We start from the raw sequence: 17374 nt of genomic DNA, 5'->3' as shown, positions 1-17374 counted from the left end.
GATGAAGAGGAGGAGGAGGAGGAGAGGTTGGAACGGCTCACTCACAGATGGTGAGGAAGAGAGGACAGTGGGGGGTGCGGAGGCAGGAGTAATGTATACTGGTGGGAGGGAGGGGGGGAAGAAACATAGGTAGATGGATGGATAATGTAGGATAGATGGATAGATGGATGCCCATTTAGACTGGGAAAGAAGTGTCATTTTTACATTTCTTTGGGCTATTCAAAAATAGCAGATCTACAAGCTCATAGCGCGGCACCGAGTGCCGTGCTACGAGCTTGAAGATCTGCTATTTTTTGAAAAAATCGTGAGAGTTTGTGCAAATCTTTTGAATATTTAAAGCGAAAATGTTTTACTCAAATCTTTGCTTCTGGGGGATTCCGCAAGTGTCTTCTAAATCCTACCGTTTTTTTAAAAAAACATATGTTTCTATATCAGTGTAAGTATTTTTCACGTTAAGGACTCAAAATTAGATGTATTTGGCCGCGGATCCCCATCTCAAAATATTTTTTAATAGGGAAGCAAAGGTTTGAGTCAAAAATGTTCCCTTTAAAAACATATATATTCAAATATTTGCACAAATGTTCACGATAAAAATAAAAAAAAAGCTGATCTACAAGCTCGTATCGTGGCACTCGGTGCCGCGCTATGAGCTTGTAGATCTGCTATTTTTTAATAGTAAAGAAATGATGCGTTCCCCGTCTTAATGGATGTTAAGGTGAAGGGGGTCAGAATGGTGCAGCAGATTATGCGATGCGGTGTGTCCCTATACAGGTGTGTGGGCGGCGGGGGTGGGGCGGTGTACAGATGTGCGGGGGAGAGAGAGACAGATGAAGATTGATGATGATGAAACGGAGGCAATGTGGGAGAGAAGGGGGATCAGGGAAGGAGGAGGAGGGGTGGAAAGTACAGTAGCTGTAGGAGCGGTGCTAATTGTTAAGTGGTTTGCATTTGTATTGGCGTGCTTGTCCAAAGTTCCTTTTTAAGATAAGATAAATGTAATGTGAGATAAGATTACAGGGCCATAAAATGTACTGTGTATACAGCAAGGTAAAAAGACATCACATAATTGGCTAAATTTACAAAAATCCATCATAAATATACAACACTATACGCCCTCAACAGTGCTTGCATAGTGCAGGACAAAGGAAATACAAGAGAACTCACACGCATTTTTGATTATCATAATCAATGTACTGTATCATCACAATATCACACTTGAGGATATTGTTTACTATTTTTTTCACCTCATTTATGTAAATAGAAGTGCCTTGTTCCTAACCGCATCACTGTAATGGCAATAATAACAGTAAAGAACAGCCTCTCATGTAATATTGCTTAATAACCAACCATATACCCTGAGCACTGTTCACAAAGACAGAACAGAGTATACTGTATCATAATACTAACACCAAAACATAAGTACATAACCATCAATGTCCGTAGTAGTACTGTCTGAGAGGCCACACTGTGTAGAGAATAGCTCTGGTACAACTCCATTTGCTTCACCCCAAAGCCTCATCCAGGAGCTCATTGGTCTCTGTCCGTCTTCAGTCAGATTAAGAGCAGCTAGAAGAGAGACAGCTTCTCAGCGGGCGCCATTGTTCCTTCACAAACCACTTTGAGAACATCCCTTCCCCAGACAGAACCCACCTGCTTTATCCATCTCTCACATCCTCGCTATATTCCCTTCTCTGGGAACCGCATTCCCCCTTAGGTTCCTTTTGTTGTTTAATTCTCCGTGACGGCATAAAGATAATGCCTGGGAGGAACATACAGTCGTCGACAAGCCTTGTAAAGTGCCAGGGGGGTCTGCAGTATAGGCTATACCCCCCCCCCCTGCTGTGCTCACACACTGCCTTGTGTGTGTGACAGTGCCAGGTCTTCCCCTCCCCTTCTGACCCAGTGCCACTGCCAGGGAGGAGACTGGCATGCGAACACAAGAACCTGAAAAAGATTGGCACAGGTATACACGGCCAGCGGAGACCCCAAACAATAACAGTCACTTTAAAGCCATGCCAGCATATATAACATGCCAGCGTTCTCCTGCGGAAAGATGTGTTTGTGTGTGTGTGTGCGCGAGCGAGCGTGCGTACATGCGCTCATTCACATACATGAGCTTCATTGATTTTATTTTTGCATGCATTCATGTATCTTTTATGTCCGTGTGCATGTGTGTTGCTTTCTTTCTGCTATATGAGCACATGCTTAGGTGTGCGTGTGCGCATTTGAATTCCGGAGAGTGTGCGTGCGTGCGTACACATGCGTGTGATGCTTGAACGTGAGCCAAAGCCTCGTCTTCGCCGAGGGAACATGTGTGTCAACCCAGATAACAGACCGTCTCTGTCCTGAAGGAGGAGCAGCACAGACACACGTTTCACAGCCGTAACACCAGAGCCCCTGGGTGTAGCGTACCGAGCATCTTACACATGTGCTCGCTCGCTCGCTCCGAGGGTTTGACACGATCATACATGGGCGCAGAATGCCAAAGCACAGACAATATTCGCTGCATCTCGAAAGCAGAATCCCGGGCACAGTGTTTTCAGTCCCTCACACTCCTTACTGTGGGCAGTGGTGGAAACAGTACTCAATTGTTTTACTTAAGTAAAAGTACCAATACTGCAATATAGAAATACTCTGTTACAAGTAAAAGTCCAGAATTCAAAATTTACTTGAGTAAAAGTGCAAAAGTATTGGCATCAAAATGTACTTAAAGTACCAAAAGTAAAAGTTCTAAAATATTTGAAAATAGCCGACCTGCAAGCTCACAACGCGTCACGACGCGTTGTTGTGAGCTTGTAGATCTGCTATTTTCAAATATTAGCCTATGTATAAAATAGGGCTAAAGTGGTTAATGTGTGTTTTATAATGTAATTATTTATATCTGCAAAGTAACTAGTAACTACTAGTTTTCAAATAATTGTAGTGGAGTAGAAGTAAAAGTATTGGAAATTGGAAATACTCAAGTAAAGTACAAATACCTCAAAATTGTACCTCAAAGTAAATGTACTTGGTTACTTTCCACCACTGCTGTGGGTCATGGTGGAAAATGTTGTCCGCCCTCCTGCTGCAGTCATCATTGAGCCATTTTGAGCAAGAGCGCCGGCTGACTGCCTCGAAATGGGAAAAGAAATATGAGCACAAATAAAGATTTCGCTTCATTGCATTCGAAAATGGGAAAGAGAGATCCCGCAGGATAGTGAGACGATGCAGAAGATGAGATTCTGGTATATGCGGGCGTTCTTTTCATTTCATTGTTTCTCGAGATTTTACGGTTCCTCTCGGCTCTACCAGACACACACAGACACAAAGGTGCGAATGTGCTGTGTGGTACCTGCCGTGTCATCTTTATTCATGTCTCCAGGTGTTGCATCACATCTGATGGGTGATAGATTGGAGAAGTGCGCCTTGTTAGTCTGAAGCAGACAAACTGAGAGGGATCCGCATGATTCTCAAAGTTAATTTAGCCACTTTAGTCCTGTATACTACCTCATGGGATGAATAGGCTCCATGCACAGCAGTCATATTGGAAAGAAATTGGGCCCCTTCCTTACTTCCTTAACAGGTGTTACCAATGATACTAATGAAGGCTCTGTTCCATTAGTGTAGCACAGTGGTTCTCAAACGTTTTGATTTCAAGAACCTCATAACTCTGAGAGTGTACAAATGGAACCAAATGGACCCTTACGGGTCCATTTGGTTCCATCAGAGTTACAGACCCGTAAGGGGGCCATTTGGAACCCCCTCCAGGAATCATGAGGGTCCCTGGACCATACGTTAAGACCCACTGGTGTAGCAGAGTGTTTCCAGTGAGCCAACATGCACAATATCAGCACCCTGTTTGACCAGAATGGAACAGAGCCTTAGTATCATTGTGAAGGTAGTAAGGAAGAGGCTCAATTTCTTTCCAATATGGCGGCTGTGCATAGAGCCTATTGCGAAAATAGATGTTCTACATATTTCTTTTACATTTCTGCCTATAATGACATGCCCAAAATAGGCACGGGTGGGTTGAAAGAGGTTAAAACTGGAGCTGCTTTCCAGTCATCAATTAGCCACAAGAAGGAAAACACCTGAGGGGGCAAAACTACATTCAGGAAACAAAAGGGAACAGTCAGCACGTTTGCTTGCTTACGGGCCAGGAAATTGACCTTTTGTTTCTCTCCCTTCCTCTCCACTCTCCCTTTTCTGTCACTCTCTCTTTTACATTATCTCTTTCCCACTCCATCCCTATATATTTCCCCCTTTTCCTCCCTTTCCTCCGCTGTCCCGTCCCTCTCTCCCTTCCTCCTCATGCACCCCCAATCTCCATCCTTCCATGTCTTGCATCTTTCTCTCCTCCAGTGGGCCCTCACATCGGCAGGTACTGTGGACAGACGTCGCCGGGCCGCGTCGTCTCCTACACGGGCATCCTGTCCATGACCATCACCACGGACAACGCCATCGCCAAGGAGGGCTTCTCCGCCAACTACACCGTCCGGGAAAGAAGCCTGCCGCTGGGACACTCCGACGAGGGTGAGTCCCTCCAGTATGACCATGGATGTAGACATAGTATATAGAAGAGACATTAGATACATTCCGATCAGAATAGGGCAGTGGTGTAAAGTAATTAAGTACATGTGCTTAAGTAAATATTGTACTTTTACTCCACTACAATTATTTGAAAACTTTAGTTACTAGTTACTTTGCAGATAGAAATTATTACATTATAAAACATACATTAACCACTTTAGCCCTATTTTATACGTAGGCTATTTGAAAATAGCCGATCTACAAGCTCACAACGAGTCGCGATGCGACACGTTGAGGAGCTTGTAGATCTGCTGTTTTCAAACATGTTTGAACTTTTACTTTTGGTACTTTAAGTACCATTTTGATACCAATACTTTAGTACTTTTACTCGAGTAAATTTTGCATTCCGGACTTCTACTTGTAACGGAGTATTTCTATATTGCAGTATTGACCCTTTTACTTAAGTAAAATATCTGAGTACTTTTTCCACCACTGGAATAGGGTAGAATAGAATGTTGTCCACACATGTTGTTACTGCGAATCGCAATGAACACAAATACAACACAAGCACATAACATATAAATACAGTCTTCTGTTTGGACTGACAACCACGTCTTTCATTTCATTATGGATTGTAACTGGGTTTGAATGTCCCCGGGGTCATGCAACGGGGTCGTAAAACATGCTCTGTGTGGATATGACATAAGCCGTAGAAGCTGTGGTCTGCTCCTTCAGAAGCCATTTACAGCGTGACCTACTTTTACAAACTCATGACCCACTGGCCCACAATGTGCAGCCAAACAAACCCAGCAAGGCACATTTCACACATTATTATTAGCTTAAAGGGTTATCTTTAATGCTTGGTTATGGCGTGAGTCCTTTGTGCTGTTCTTTTATGAATGCATCATGTGAGAACTCTCCCCCCTGGTGAATTCAGTTATGTAAGGTCATAACGGGGCTGGGTTCACACCAGCGACCCCGACCTATTGCCCCCTTGTTTAGGAATGTGTGTGTGTGTGTGTGTGTGTGTGTGTGTGTGTGTGTGTGTGTGTGTGTGTGTGTGTGTGTGTGTGTGTGTGTGTGTGTGTGTGTGTGCGTGTGCGTGCGCGCGTGCGTGCGGCTCTTCTCCAGAGGGTTGAAAGTAGGAATCGTGTGAGATAAAGCTCTTAATATCCTAAATACACATTTTATCATGTTCTATATTGCTGCAGACACTGTATCTTTAATAATTATAAAATGAGTTGGTGGAATCCTGTAATCTGATTGGTTGATAGGTGGCATAATAACCATATACCATGCATAAGAAAAAGTGTTAGGCTAGTAACTGTAGGTCAAGGTCAAATAGGCAGCAATATATATGGTGATCTTTGATCTCCATGGAGGCTTAACTGCGGTGGAGTGGATAGAGCAGTGTCTCTGAGGAGACGTCCACCGTAAAAGGATGACACGCAGAACTGCAGAAAGAGGAGATTTATGAACTTTGGGCCGTTGATGACAGGAAAAAGGTGTAGTTAAGATTTTCAAACAAAGTACAACAGTCAGAGCTGCGTATTAGTGCACACTCATCACCCTGAAGAAGAAATCTCAATGTAAGCATTGCATAGCAACCACCTTGCTTGTCCAGGCAGTCTTTCTTTTAGAAATCATTATTGTAATGATGTTGTTATTAAAGACTTTTAATAATTGGGACGTGTCTAGGATTTTCATGTTGGCATATTTGGTAACCCCGTCAGGACGAACATTATACGATGGCCTGCCGTGAGTTATTGCTTTGATTTGATTTCACACACACACACACACACACACACACACACACACACACACACACACACACACACACACACACACACACACACACACACACACACTGAGCAGACATAAAAACACACGTGCCCCTTGCGTGCATGCCCGTGCAAATACTCACACATGCACATTGCACAAGCGTGTACGCACACACACACACACACACACACACACACACACACACACACACACACACACACACACACACACACACACACACACACACACACACACACACACACACACACACCGCACGCACACGCACGCACACACGCATACACACAATCACACATTTTTGCTGTCTGAGAATCTTAGACAGCACAAATACCCCTGTCAATTTATCACTATCTGTCTTCTCTCTCTTCTGGCGGTCAGATAGGATCCCCACCACCTCCCCTGCACACGCGCACACACACACACACACACACACACACACACACACACACACACACACACCAGCTCTTTGATCTGCTGAACTGTCGACGGAGCGTCAGATAAGGCTCTTTTCATTTTGGACGGCGAGAGAGAGAGAGAGAGAGGTAGAGGTAGAGAGAGAGCTAGAGAAAGAGAGAGAGAGGTAAAGAGAGAGGTAGAGAAAGAGAGAGAGGTACGTAGAGCGAAAGATAGAGAGAGGTAGAGACAGCGAGAGAGAGCAGTTGAGTTTGAAGTTGTCTGCTTGCCCGCTGTGAGGGAGACAGGAGGGGTTTGACTCATGAATAGAAATTAAAGACAGAAATTTTAAATGAAAAGAGAGAGGGGGGGGGGGGTCTTTTAGAGGCGAGAGGAGAAAACGAGAGCCAGGTGTGAGAGATTGTGAAGATTCCATGGTTATGCAGTCATGACGATCCTAGCCATGTTGCTGCTATGTTTGGCACGTTGCTACGATGCTAGCCACGTTGCTGCGATGTTTGGCACGTTGCTACGATGCTAGCCACGTTGCTGGGATGTTTGGCATGTTGCTAAAGATGCTAGCCATGTTGTTTGGCACGTTGCTACGATGCTATAGGCGCGTTGCTACGATGCTAGGCTCGTTGCTACAATTTTTGGCATGTTGCTACGATGCTAGGCACGTTGCTACGATGCTAGGCACGTTGCTACAATGTTTGGCACGTTGCTACGATGCTAGTCATCTTGCTACGTTGATAGATATGACGTGCTGCAGATTCTTTGTGGTTTGGCATAGTGACTGTGTTGTGTTGTCCTTTCAACTCAGTGTGAGGCATTGTGGCTGATGCACTGTCTCCACATACTGCACACGCACGCACGCACGCACGCACGCACACACGCACACGCACCACTTCCCTCCTTGCCCACTCCTTCTTCCTTCCCTTAAGACCCCCTGCTGTGAGGAACTGGACACAGCAGGCCTCCAGAGTTCAACCAACGTTTAACCTGTGTGTGTGTGTGTGTGTGTGTGTGTGTGTGTGTGTGTGTGTGTGTGTGTGTGTGCGTGTGCGTGTGCGTGCTTGCGCGTGAGAGTGTGCGTGCATCTCCATGTACGTGCTTCTGAGTCCATGGTTGTATACATTAAGTGTCAGTGTGTGTATTTGTATGCACAGACCTGTATGTACGTGAGTATGTGATTGTGTCCAGACGTGCCCTGCCCTACAGTGCTTGTGCTGAGCGTTAGCAGCTATAATCATGTACCTACAGTACGTGCCTGGATGAATGCGGTGTGTGCGCGACCCTTCCCTGAACCGCAGTGCTGGGCCAGTGTCCGCCAGCACACTCTTAACAATGGGAACAATGGGAGATGTGCAGTCCCGGAGGCGTTGCAGCTAAAACATTTACCGCTGTGATTGACTGCCCTACGGGTAGCCAGGAGGACAGAGCTTTAACAATGATCTACTCTCAGAGAGTACAACATGTGTAATGTCTGGCAGATACACCAGCATTCTGCTCACTTCTTTTTTGTCTCTGTAGGAGGGGCGGGGGGAGGCATGGGGGTGGGGGGTTGCAGGGGTGAGATGAGCTCGATTCGGCTCAGTTGGCGGGGGTTAAATTTAACTCATTCCCCAGATAATTTCTGTACAACCTTGTTATCCTTGCTCCTGTTAAGCTTATAGTTTTGTTTAAGAGAAAAGCAGTTGTTTCTGCATCATCCTCACTGTCGGGGCGGAAGGTCGTCGGTTCGACCCGTTGGCTCGGCCAGTGCACATGTTGTCCCTGAGCAAGGCACTTACCTAACCCCTGGTAGCTCCTCCCGTGCGCTCACCTGAGCCGTCTGAGCAGCCATCAGCTGGGTGAAAGCAATTTCCCCTTCCCCAGGAAGATGCATCCCTTTAACAAGCCCCCACATATCTTGAAAATGCTGTTCTATGCTTGTGATTGATTCAATTCTGTCAGACGTAATACACCCATTGAGTCATTCAACTGTTATTTATTGAATGAAACAAACGTTTGGTATCCACCAGTCACTTGAAACCAACAAATTGCCTCCTGTTGTTTTTCGTCATTCTTAAGTTCTGATTAAGATTACTACGACATTAAGCAGTGGAATGGCTGTCATTTCTGTAGCTGATAAAGGTTTGTGTTTGTGGACAGACTTTGCCTGTATGGAGCCATTGGGGATGGAGTCAGGAGAGATCAGCTCGGAACAGATCAAAGTGACGTCCCAGTACAACTCCAACTGGTCTCCAGAGCGCTCTCGCCTCAACTACCACGAAAATGGCTGGACCCCGTCAGATGACACCATCAGAGAGTGGATACAGGTAAAAACGCATCATATTAAAACCATAATATTAACCGTTATATTTCCATGTGGTGCTGAGAAGCTAGACAATAAAATCCTCAGTGCTGTTTTAGCTCAGAGTGTACGAATGTACTTTTAAATTGATTTGCATCAACACTATGGATTTTACTGTGTACGTTCCGGTATTGTTCCGCAAAGAAATATTTTCTCATTTCATATTAACCACCAGGTGAAACAATTTGCCAATGGGTCTGGGATGCCCATCCCTTATAACTCGATATAAAAACAGATGTTTACTCGTCCTCCTAATTGGAGTTAGATTGTAGCGATGACATCACCGCTCACTTCCCGGTTTGATTATGCATGCACTTTGGGAAGCAGTTCACCGCAAAATCAAACCATCATGCATTATTGAAAGCTAGATTTTTCAAAAGTTTAATTATGATGCCTGACAGAAGTTAATTGCTGAAAAGGGGCTTGTGTAATGTTTTATTCCTAGTTGCCAATAATTCCGTCACAGTGTTTAGGTTTTCATTGTCTTGCTTGTGATGATACAATACGGTAAACACACTTCTTAAAAGGGGAAGCTCACTCCGATTGGTAATTGACTAGTGCTCAGAATCTATTGCATCATACTGTAGTGTGTGTGTGTGTGTGTGTGTGTGTGTGTGTGTGTGTGTGTGTGTGTGTGTGTGTGTGTGTGTGTGTGTGTGTGTGTGTGTGTGTGTGTGTGTGTGTGTGTGTGTGTGTGTGTGTGTGTGTGTGTGTGTGTGTGTGTGTATGAGTGTGTTTTCATGTGAATTTGACTCCTATGTTGTAGACACGTGTTCTTGCAGGTAGGGCGAGTGCTTAGTGCTTGATGGTTCATTTGTGGTCGTATTCTTCCTTAGTTGTCATTTTCTCTTCATTGTCTTGTGACAGATAGTTACTACCATGTACTCCTGCTCTTTTAGATAGGCCCACTGTGTTCCTCATTAGAATGTGTGGTCCTGTCCCCATTGTGCTGGACAGGAACTCATACAGGAAGACACACAATGCCCCTTGGTGCTGAGAACCGACCTCTACTTCCTTCCTGTGAAGGCCAAATCAGGAATTAGACAGGAAGTGCGAGGTTTAGGCACTACTCTGCAACCATCTATTGTCTGTCTAGGGAATCTGGAGTGTCTTCTTTTAGCTACTACAGCCAAGCCTCTAGAGATATAACTATATGAGGAATCTCATATCGTATATTTGTGGAGAAATTATTTCTGAACCGGGAAAGGGTTCAATTCATTTAACCACTTGAACACTAGAGTCCCTATTCTGGGCTGAACATTCAGCAAAAAATAGCACAAGTACAAGTTCTACATCGGCTATTTTCGAAGATACAAGAAAATGCAGTGTGCCTACAGTAGTATATTAGAACCCTGGGGAACTCTGGTCAACTAAGTACACAGGGTTTAGTAGGAAGATGGATAACATCCTGTGTGTTGGTAAATGTGTGCACGACGCACATTTGAGTTTGTCCTAGTGCAGGGGTTTTCAAAGTGTGAGGCGTACCACTAGAGCAGTGGTTCTCAAAGTGGATTCAAGGGACTCTCTGGGTACCTTTAGGGGGGTCTAAATGGACCCTCACAAGTATGTAACTCTGACAGTATACAAATGGAACCAAATGGACCCGTAAGGGTCCATTTGGTTCCATTTTAAGGGGAGACCTTGAAATGTGAAAGTTTGTTGCACTAGAGCATTGCAGTGGAGGCGTGGTGGAGAGACATGAGGGTGAAAGAGACAGCTGGTTGGTACGGTTGGCGTGGTTTATTGTAAATCCATCATACAAACAATGAAATGAGGAGAAGTTATTTTCAATTTACTTTTCGCTCATCTAGTGCGCGCACGCTCATTTGTGATCTTTCACATGTAAGTGTAAACCCAAACTTGTATTAATGGTTGAAAATGTTCACAAGGAAGATGTCTTGGTGGACCTGACATCTCTGTGTCTCTGTGTCTCTGTGTGTCTCTCTCACCCCCCCTCTCTCTCTCTCTCTCTCTCTCTCTTGTAAATGGGTCAGATAGACATTTCATGCTGAAATGTAGCTTCCTACATTTTAGTATGTACAAATATTACATATTATTAAACAGAGGTGGTCAATACCAGCAACGATAGAAATAGTGATGTCATAGGACAGATTGGGGGGGCGTGGTTGTCTGAGTTTTGTGTGAAGATAAGCCCACTGTCTCAGACTTTGAAAACCCCTGTCCCAGTGTTAAAGGTGATTTCTACAGTAGTCTCTCACACCAAAAATAGCCGATCTACAAACTCACAATGGTCAATATTAGCATGACATGGCTTGGTTTCTTGTGAAAAGATGGTGGTCTAACTGACCTTTGACATTATGTTGAACATGTGCATGTGTTTTATACTCGTACTATTTCAAACAAAGCCTTGTTGAAACACTAATAAATAAATAAACCCTTCTCCAATGTAATTTATAGCCCAAGAACAAATGCTATTCCACGCCACGGACTTGGTGAGGCATTTGAGTTATGAGGTTTTTTTTTGTGAGGGAGAATTTTCCATTTTATTTGATTAAGTGTGCTGCGCGGTCCGTGCGGCAGGGCCTGTCTCTTCGGCCCATGGCTCTCCATTCATCTTACTTGAGGAGAAAATTATGAGTCAGTTAATTCATGCATGCCTGCCTCTCTGCCACCCCCACCCACCACAAACACCTCTATTATTCATCTGAAGGCATTCATATTTCATCAATACTATTTTCAGGTTACCGTTCATAACGTTATCGCGGGAGATGCTTGCCCCGTCGGTGAACAGAACGGCGGGAGACAGTGAGCTCATTTTATAGCCATTATGAAGGAATTTGTAATCACATTTCCAGTGTGCGGTGAACTCGCTCCGTCATTGTGCGTCATTTGCAGGGAATTGAAATTCCAATGTGTGTGAGTGTGTGTGTGTGTGTGTGTGTGTGTGTGTGTGTGTGTGTGTGTGTGTGTGTCTGTCTGTGTGTGTGTGGGTGTGGGTGTGTGTGTGTGTCTGTCTGTGTGTGTGTGTGTGTGTGTGTGTGTGTGGGTGTGTGTGTGTAAGCCCGGTTTCATCCAAAACCCATTTGTCTGACTGAACCCCGCCACCCACTGTGGCTCCACGCTGATGCTGCACAGCGGTGGCTTCAGCATTGGCTTCCACCAGGGAGGTATATGTGTGTGGGTAGATTGACATGTTATTGAAAGCTGTGAGGTAAGCCCAGGATGGGCTTCCTTCCCCTTCCAAGTTAAAAAAAAAAGTATTAATAGACGCCCCGTTGCTTGAAGAGAAACGTTTGTCTTTGGGCTCCTTTTCCTGACGCAACCAGGAAGAGCTCGGTGGGCGTACATCTGGAGAACACATTTCGGGGGTCCGCGGCGCTCTCTGTGTGTGTGTGTGTAAGCGAAGTGTGTTGTTGGAAGCTGGGAGAGGGGGAACTGAAAACAAAAGATCCTCTCGAGACCGTTAAAAAAGGAGCCTAGCTATCCAGGGGGGAGCAGCTTGCGGAATTCCACAGTGAACTTCCAAACCCCAGGAAATGTCAATAAAAGCCTCAGAACAAATCAAGAGTTCCCCCCAGACTCCCAGAGATTTACGGAAGACATCCCGCCTGAATTTCATTTTCAGGGCTTTGATGGGGGGGGTTGTTTTGGAGAAAGAACTCGAGTGTGTCTGCGAGATGTATCAATCATGGCGCTAAATGGCCCGGTCGGTGAGAGACGGAACCCCATGAAAAGCACAAGACAATGGCCTTAAACGCAGCAGGTCCAAGCGGAGCGTGTTTGTTGGGTCGGGACTTGACCACACAGTGTGTAGGCCCTGTCACTTTGCAATCTGCAAATGAGAGCCCATAACATGTTGCTTGTTTTCCTCTGCCGGAAAAATCCCCTCTCATGTGGTTGAAGCTTTTTTTTCCCCAACTCTGCCTGCTGTCCAAGCGCAACCCCAGCACTTTCCTAAGAAAACACTTTAGAAAACCACAGACGAGAACTGGGTCGAGAGAGAGAGAGAAAGAGAGGCGCTTGGCTGATCACAATTCTTTTTCCTCTCATCGTTTGACTCAACTCAAAAAAACAACAACAACACAATAACCCCCCCCCCTCCGCCCCACACACACACACATCAATATCCTGTTTTGGCAGGAAGCGCCAGTGTTTTTTTTCCCCCAATCTTGTTTAGTCACCGTGCGACTGAACGTCTCTCTCCTTCCTCCTTAGTTTCCTTCATTAAAAAACCCTGAGTGGAGGTTATTTTCAGTGGGCGTTGAGTGTCAGCCATGCCAAGTGTTGAGTAATTAGAATATGGAAGACCAATTAGCTTCACTCATCTGACAGAGGAAGTCTGGAGAATTGGGGGGGTTTGCCCGGGCGGGCCGAGAACGCCACTTTACAATGGAGACTCTGGACGGCATTTAATTGTGTCATCAGCTGCCCTTGATGAAACTCATGGCAACTGAGTTTTGAGCAAAGAACTGGCAAAGAGCCTGTTCTGGTTTGAAACAGCTACTGTGGAAACAGATTCGTCACCAAAAGAGTTTACACAATTATACAAGATCTTCAAAGTTGAAAACATAAACATAAAAAGCCAGGGATCTTTTTGCTACGTGGGAAAACAAGGCAAGATGAGCAAAACAGGCAGGCAAGTGTTTAGATTGTGTGTGTCCCTAAGGGAATTCAACTTTAAAATATAAAGGATGGGGTATGTTATTTTGGACTCAAATTACCCTCTAACAGCTACAAAAATACCATAATTTGTCTTCGTTCTGTGCTCAGTCATCCCGGAAGAGTTGCGGGCATTTTTTTTCAAGAAGCGGATATCTCATTTTGGACTCATCATATTTACTCTGTATTATACAGTGTCTTTGTTATGACCCTATAGGTGTAGGGGAGAGTCGTGGTTGGTTTGGAGGGCTGCATCTAATCTCTGGGGAATGTAGTGAAGAGAGCAGATGGGAACATCTGGGAGCGGTCTCTCACGCAATCCCACGGGACTGCGTTTCCCAGGGGTCCATGTTACGGTCACTGCGCCCACACAAAAACCAACGGGAAGCTATTTATGCCGTTAACCCTCCAAAACGAACAGTGGGAGGAGCTAAGTAAAGGAGCCATAACTGCATAATGTGTGTGTGTGTGTGTGTGTGTGTGTGTGTGTGTGTGTGTGTGTGTGTGTGTGTGTGTGTGTGTGTGTGTGTGTGTGTGTGTGTGTGTGTGTGTGCGTGTGTGCGCGTGTGCGCGTGTTTGTGTGTCTATCTATGGTAATGTAATTACATGGCATGTTTTCTGTGGCATCTCGTGTAGTGAAGGGTTGAGTGTGTTTGCATGCAAGAGTTCAACTGGTTTCGCCTTTCGATGAATGGGCATTCTTGTCTCATCCTAATGGGAAGTAATTGAGGTGAATTGGAAGGCTGTCACGTTCAGCACAAGAGTTGTGAAAACGTCTGTTGACATTTCAACTGTAAACAAAATGGACTAGGATGACCTTTAAGTGCCAAAGCACATAGACCTGATGTAACTGATATGATATTTGAGTTTTTTGGGGATATCTTGGCATCACGGCCACTGCTATGCGCACACGCATCACACACACCATGTGTAAGGTACCACGTTCCTGAGGGGACACCAAAAATGAGCCAAGCTGATCATCATAATGAATTATCCTCGCCAGGAGACCGGAACGGCCGAAGGCGGAGGATTATGTACTCACTCACATGTGAGTCTGTCTGTCTGTCTGTCCGTTTGTCCGTCTGTGAGCAGCTCGTCTCTGGCGCCGTTGGACCAATTGACGTGAAACCGTGCACGCACACTCCCTGTAGGCCAAGGAAAAAAACCCACATGTATTAAATCGTTGTGGCGATATAACAACCACTACACGATTTGGGCGCGTTGTGAACTTGTCGATCTGCTATTTTCTGCGAAGATAATTCATGTAGAGCGGAAAAAGAAAAGTCACCAGTATAGAGCCCTGAGGGACGTCGCTCAACAACATAATGGGGGTTTAAGTGGTTTTGCATTACACTGAATACACAATCAGTCACCATTCCAAGTCTGGTTCAAGGCCTGCGGTGTTGCCCGTCAGTCCCTGCCAATGCTGTCACCACTGTGCTCACCACTGAACTGTGAAATAAAACACCTGGAGTGGCTGAAATATCACCACACAAACACCCACACAGACACACACCCACACAGACAACGTGCGCAGACGCACTCACACATTCATGTGCTTGCACAGATATACAGTCATGGAGACACACACATGTGCGCGCACACACACACACACACACACACACACACACACACACACACACACACACACATATACACACTCACGTGCGTCATGGGTCACACACAACTCATTAGTGATGCCAGCAGACAACCGTAAAATTGGGTTGGGTTGATTCACACACACACACACACACACACACACACACACACACACACACACACACGCACGCACGCACACACACTGCAGGGTGTCTGCTATTCTCTAATTGTGTTTGACAACACACACAAACAGAAAGCACATGTTGTCAGCCAGCCCAGTGGGTCGCTGACCCGAGGCACACAGCATATACTTTTCACATCGTTGTGGGTTTGAATCTGACCCCGTGACCTTTGTTGCACATTATCCTCCCACTCTTCTCCATCTTTCCCGTTTCTCCCTGCTGTTTAAATACCAATAATTCATAGAATGAAAACTCTTTAAAAACAAAATGAGGCAAGTCTGGTCCACTGTTGGTTCCTTTCACAGCATCCACAGACTGAAACTGAGAGGAATTGTTTTTAACGACTTGAACCCCAGCATTCTTATTCTGGGGGGCGACATTTGCCAAAAAAAATAGCCGATCTACAAGTTCACAAGAGATTTGGTGTACAGTAGATCGAGGAGAAAAAAAACGCAATGTTAAAAGTACAGTGCAACTTGCTGTTTACCGTTCAGAGCTTCCGGTTCCGCCCTCCTCACGTGGTTCAGTCCAATGAGAAAAGAGGAGGCTCTCTCTTCAGCCAGTCAAAATGTTGCATTTTGCAACTAACCGACTGAACCTGACGTCATCAGGCTTTACAGACGGAGGAAAATTAACTACTAGAGGAATAATAACTTATGAGGAAGTGACCGAGTTTGTTCCCGTTCACCAAAAAGAACAAATCATTTTGAATGAATTACTACAAATGCCTTCTAAATCAGTAATTCTCACACTTTGACGATTTTTTACAAATGTTCAAAAATAGCAGATGTACAAGCTCACAGAGCGGCACGCAGTGACGCGCTGTGAGCTTGTATATCTGCTATTTTTTAATAGCCAACGCAAAGTTCTAAAATGACACATGCTTTCCCGGTTTTAATAGCTGTCATTGCAATAAGTCGCATCTGAGGGGGGAAGCACTGAATCTGACATTTGTCAGCCGCTTTCCAAGCCAGTAGGTGTATTTCAGAAGACTCCTTTATTTTGTTCCTGTATAACTCACAGTGATATAGAGACAGAAAGGCTGTCAGGTAAATGGGATAATGTGTCTTTCCAATGTACCGATCTGTTTCTTCCAGCTGGAATTACTATTAAGATTGGGATCCTTAGTTCCGTTTTGCTTTTAACTGAAACTACCAGGAAATGCACAAAATGTATTTCTCAAAATGTAGATTGGGCATGTATATCTACTAATCAATTTACACGCAACGCAACACAACACAATACAACCAGGGTTGCCAGATCTGCTTATTATGATTTCCCTGCAAGATTTTATTTGAAAATAGCCGTAAGCTTGTAGATCTGCTATTTTCAAATAGCTGACGTATATGTTAAAGTGCTCATGTGGCCCATAGTCGCTTCTTTTGGGCTGGTTTTCCTAGACCTGGTTGCTTGTTTCTCTCACAGAATCTGGCAACACTGAACACAACACAACACTTTTTCCAAGTCAATCCAGGGATTCCAACCAGTGACCTTTCTATCACAAAGCGCCCGCCTCTCTAACCTCCCGGCCACTGCTACTTAGAACCCGTGTGACCTCTTTCCACTGACATTCCTGGTACTTCCTGTGTTTCCAGGTGGACCTGGGCTTCCTGCGGTTCGTGTCGGCCATCGGGACGCAGGGGGCCATCTCCAAGGAGACCAAGAAGCACTACTTTGTGCGCTCCTACAAAGTGGACGTCAGCTCCAACGGAGAGGACTGGATCACCATCAAGGAAGGTTCCAAGCAGAAGGTAATAATATGTCATCTCCTGGCAATCTGTTCATGTGTTCTGAAATAACCAAGCTGTGTCAAGCTATATAAGCTACGTCAAAAACACTCCTCGACTAGAAATGTGAGCTCGGTGGAGCGCATATTTGGCAAGTTTATGACATCAGTGATCTATATCTGTGACGT

The 17374-nt window shown here is 45.1% G+C and overlaps 1 protein-coding gene across 3 annotated transcripts in view; it reads left to right on the top strand.

Moving 5' to 3' along the window:
* The window catches only part of LOC311045891 (neuropilin-1a-like), a 76948-nt gene that overhangs the window by 39673 nt on the left and 19901 nt on the right, over nucleotides 1-17374 (top strand). For all 3 annotated transcript variants that reach the window (XM_084057960.1, XM_084057961.1, XM_084057959.1), the window contains exons 5-7: nucleotides 4342-4512; nucleotides 8857-9023; nucleotides 17055-17210. In XM_084057960.1, the coding sequence (XP_083914086.1) occupies nucleotides 4342-4512; nucleotides 8857-9023; nucleotides 17055-17210 (494 nt within the window). The remainder of the gene's footprint in view (nucleotides 1-4341; nucleotides 4513-8856; nucleotides 9024-17054; nucleotides 17211-17374) is intronic.

The sequence above is a fragment of the Gymnoscopelus microlampas genome (assembly GCF_963454915.1).
Source record: "Gymnoscopelus microlampas genome assembly, chromosome: 5".
NCBI lineage: Eukaryota > Metazoa > Chordata > Actinopteri > Myctophiformes > Myctophidae > Gymnoscopelus > Gymnoscopelus microlampas.
This window is presented reverse-complemented; position numbering and strand designations above follow the sequence as displayed.